The sequence below is a fragment of the Manihot esculenta genome, chromosome 13 (assembly GCF_001659605.2).
Source record: "Manihot esculenta cultivar AM560-2 chromosome 13, M.esculenta_v8, whole genome shotgun sequence".
NCBI lineage: Eukaryota > Viridiplantae > Streptophyta > Magnoliopsida > Malpighiales > Euphorbiaceae > Manihot > Manihot esculenta.
Genome location: NC_035173.2, coordinates 25,078,131 through 25,082,581, shown reverse-complemented (window position 1 = coordinate 25,082,581; position 4,451 = coordinate 25,078,131). Strand labels below are relative to the sequence as shown.

General features: G+C 31.4%; 1 protein-coding gene across 1 annotated transcript; it reads right to left on the bottom strand.

Annotated features, from left to right (window-relative positions):
* Nucleotides 1–913: 913 nt before the first annotated feature.
* LOC110629245 (zinc finger BED domain-containing protein RICESLEEPER 2-like) lies at nucleotides 914–2,167 on the bottom strand. Its single transcript, XM_021776160.1, has 4 exons — nucleotides 1,890–2,167; nucleotides 1,540–1,760; nucleotides 1,338–1,437; nucleotides 914–1,259 (listed from the first exon to the last, which is right to left on the bottom strand). Exons 1-4 carry the CDS (start codon nucleotides 2,165–2,167, stop codon nucleotides 914–916), a joined length of 945 nt encoding a protein of 314 aa, XP_021631852.1.
* Between the last annotated feature and the right edge of the window lie 2,284 nt (nucleotides 2,168–4,451).

Genomic DNA, 4,451 nt, shown 5'->3' with positions numbered 1-4,451 from the left:
TTGAGCTTTTTCTCTAATTTCATTGAATTATACTATAATTTGGGCCTAATAAGAATTGATTTAAACCTAATATATTTAATTAATCATAAAATCCAATCAATTAATCATAAAATCCAAATTAATCAACAACTTCTAACCTAATATACTCAATCAAATATCATAGTTAAATTATAAAATAATTCAAACAACATCAAAACAACATCAAAATATAATAATAAGTAGTCCACACTCCATATTATGTCCATATACTTCATATAATCCACTAACAACCAACCATATATCCATATTCAGATATCCTCCATTTAATAAACATAAAACCTAATAAAATAGATAATTTCAAAATATCCATCAACAATTATGTCACCAACAATCAAGTTCAACCCTCCTTTCTTCAATTCCTCCATTCTTCAAATGCCAATTAATTCCTATAAAAACATGAAAAAAAATATTAGAATTGTTAAACTAAATGAACAAATTCATTGATATATATATATATATATATATATATATATATATATGTATATATATATATATATATATATATATATATATATATGTATATATATACATATATATATATATACATATATATATATACATATATATATATATATATACATATATATATATACATATATATATATATATATACATATATATATATATGAATAATTACCTAATTTACCTTCAACTATCCAAATTTATCGTATTTTCATTTGTACTACTGCTTATGTCCACATTTGCAAATGCTGAAAAATTTAAAAAAAAAAGTAAAATTGATACTTTCAAATAAAAATAAATAAAACATAAAAAAGCAAATTAAATAAGATTAATACATACATTCTTCAAGTCTTTCAAGGTCTGCAATTTGTTCTTCAATCGATTTGTGATGTTGGGATTTTCGCAACCAATCTTATGTGCATATTAAGGCTTCCACTATTTTAGGAGTTAAAGAACTCCTAAAACAATCAAGCACTCTACATCCAGTGCTAAATGTTGATTCTGAAACAACTGTGGATATAGGAACCGCTAATATATCTTTCACCATGTGTGATAAGATAAGAAACCTATTAGCATTCATTTTCCACCATTTTAATTTGTCAAAATCCTCTTTCTCATCCAACACTAAAATGTCCTCATTCAGATAAGAATCTAAGTCAGACTTGCTCTTCGCTTCACCAATCTCTATTTTATGTTGCATGAATTGATGTCCCAATCTCATTCTAGGTTTCTTTTTTGTTCCTTCTTCAATGCTCTCACTTACATTTTCAATGTGTTCATTTGCATTTTCAGATTAAAATATTCTCTTGTAGTCATCAAATAATTCATACACAAACAATTTAACCTTTTTTGCCAATTCTGTACCTTTTTCTTTTCCATACACAGTTAAAAGAGCAAAATGCATAAATTCTAACTGATATCGAGGGTCAACCACCACTGCAATGTAAATAATTTTATTCATCTTATCAGGATTCCCTTAATATTTATCAAATTTAAGCTTCATCTTCTCTCCTATACATGACAATTCTAAGTTATTACTTGATTTCCACTCTTGCAACAAACAGTCAACAGAACTAATCTCATCAAAAAATATATTAGAAATAATATATCTAGATCCAGAAATTCTCAAAGTAAGTTCATAAAAATGTCCCAAAAATTCAACATTTTTTCCAATATATTCCCATTCTAGACTATCTGCCACACCATTCCCCTCACATGATTGAAGATCAATTTTAAAGTATGGATCTACAGTTGCATATCTGTCAAATGCATTTTCAAACTTCAGTGCAGAACTTAAAATCAGATAAGTATAATTACACCTAGTGGACACATCTAAGCATAAAAAACTCTTACTTTGAATCCCTTCCATCTCACAACATGCCTTAAACCTTTGCAACCTCGTAGGAGATTGTCTAATATACCTAACTGCATCTCTAACCTTTTTAATTGGAGTAAGACCATCCTTCATTCCATCAATAACAACTAAGTTGATTATGTGGGCAATGCATCTCATATGAAGATATTTGCAACTTAAAATGCTAAACCTCCAAGCATTGATTTTCCTTTTCAAAAAGGAAATTGCAACATCATTTGAACTAGCATTATCAACAGTTACAGTAAAGACTCTCTTAATTCCCCAACTAAGCAAGCAACTTTCAATTGCCATCCCTATGTCATCACCTTTATGACTTGTAATAGGACAAAAATTAATAATTTTCTTCTGCAATGTCCAATTATCATCAATAAAATGTGCAGGGACACACATATAGTTGTTTCTTTGCAATGAGGTCCATGTATCTGTAGTAATACAAACCCTTTGACTAGTTTCTGAAAAAAAATTTTTAATTTCTTCCTTTCTTCTAAATACAAGTCATAACGATCCCTAGACACTGTCCAATGAGATGGTATTCGAAATCTAGGCTGTGTATATTCAACCCATTCTCTAAACCCTTCCCCTTCTACAAACATAAATGGAAGCTCGTCAACAATAATCATCTTAGCTAGTTTCTACCTCGAAACATTCTGATCAAAATGCCATGAACTTAATGTACCTATCTGTGTTCCCCCTCCCTCTTGTGTACTACAAGTAGGTTGCAAAGACAGTTGGGATTGTCTTGTAGTCATACTATGAAGGTTCTTTATGCATGCAAATATATGATTTCTAAGTGAAGTAGTGCCATTCTTTTTTGGATCAGAAAAAAATTCCTTATCACAATAATTGCACTTGCCTTTTTGTGTACCAGTATTATTGACAAACTTGGTGAAGTGATCCCAAACAGTTGATCTTGGCTTCATACTCTTTCTTTTTGTTTTGAAAGTAGCTTCTCTTACTTTAGTTTGGCTTGAAGTAATTGGAGGTTGATTAGACATTATCAAAAGAGGATTACTTGATACTCCTTATTGTGCCTCTGTCATCTTCAAATAAAAATTGATCTGTATAAATTGAAAATATAAATAGTTACACACAAATTTAAAGTATTATAAAGCACAAAAAATAAAAAAATAATGCACCTAAAACTATATTAAACTTGACAAAACTAATTTCCCCAATATCCCTTAGCCTACAATGACAAAACTAATACATATCTTAGTATTCATCATAAATTGGCAAGGATCACCTTTCACTGTCAATTTTATTTTCTAAATCCCAAGATGCTTAGCTAAGAATTGCATTTTAATTCTCCGATTAAACCAAACCCTCAACAGAAATATATAAATGATCAGCCATAGTAAATTTAGCCAGGGTAGTTCATGAAACTTACAAGCTAAATTTGGCAAAGAAAAAGTCTTTATGGAGTCCAGAATCAGTGTGCTACACCGCTGTTATAACTGGAGATCAAACAAGGGTAATTATGTAATTTCCTTTGGATTTTTCTTCCTTCTTCAGTTCTCTCATTGACAACGAGCCCATTATAACTAGAAATGACAGGAAAATTAAATTATTTATTCTAGCAGAATTTACAAGATGAAATCATAAATGAAATACACTTGAAAGAGGTGCTCTGCACGAATAAATAAATAAGCTTTCCTTAAACTCCCAAATTCTTACCATACAGTAGCTAAAAATATAAAGGCAATCATACCAATTGAACTCTCCAAAATCTGAAACTGTTACTGCTCACCCTCTATTTCTTTTTTTTTTTTAAATTTTCTAATTGGAAGAAAAAAAGAAGTAGTCCGCCTGCGGCACTTCTCTATGTAGCTGAAGAGTTGTAAATTTCGCAAAGCTGTTAATGACTTAATTCAACTTAAAGCATAACTGCCACCATTAACACAATTTGTTTAAAACATCAACTTCAAAAGAGTAATAATAGCACATATAGCAGTAGGAAATAGTAGGAATATGTAACAGCCCGAAAACCGGTACCCCTTTGTAACGGTCCGAACCATCACTGGCACTAGGATCCAGATCGGCTTAAGGCCGCCGAGACCCGTAGCAAGCCGACTATACTCTCTGTGTACCTGATAAATCCCATACATGATAAAAAATACTCAACAATCCTGTAAAACTCTCCAGGCTTAACTACTGCTACTCAGATATGCAAATCTGAAATGGCCCTCAGGGCCTATACCAGTGGCTACTATCTGCTGTGGGTCAAGGGGTTGAAACCTTTTTAATCTGTAACACAATCCACTGGTATCTCATCAAAGCCATACATTAAGCCTGATACACACATTTCTCATCAAGAAACATAAAACAGGATTCATGTACAAAGGGATTAATCATACGCCACACGACAGCAAGGACACTAGGGAAAGCACAAGTCTATCCAGTATATGACAGTCCATCTCTATACATTACATTACAACTAATCTATTAACCATACATTCATGCATATCTTTCTTTACTCTTGCTGACTCTGACTTCCCATAGCTATCTCGGAACCTGCAAAACTGGGGTTAAGGGAGTGGGATGAGCTCTAGAGCCCAGTGAGGAGGAACAATAAAAC

Excerpts from the sequence above, each read along its gene's own strand:
- LOC110629245 (XM_021776160.1), bottom strand. The coding sequence starts at position 2,167 with ATGGCAATTGAAAGTTGCTTGCTTAGTTGGGGAATTAAGAGAGTCTTT. Across the intron at positions 1,761-1,889 it reads TCTCCTACGAGGTTGCAAAG|ATATGCAACTGTAGATCCAT; the intron begins GTTTAAGGCATG and ends TGCATTTGACAG. Across the intron at positions 1,438-1,539 it reads GTTGCAAGAGTGGAAATCAA|TGGTGGTTGACCCTCGATAT; the intron begins GTAATAACTTAG and ends TTTACATTGCAG.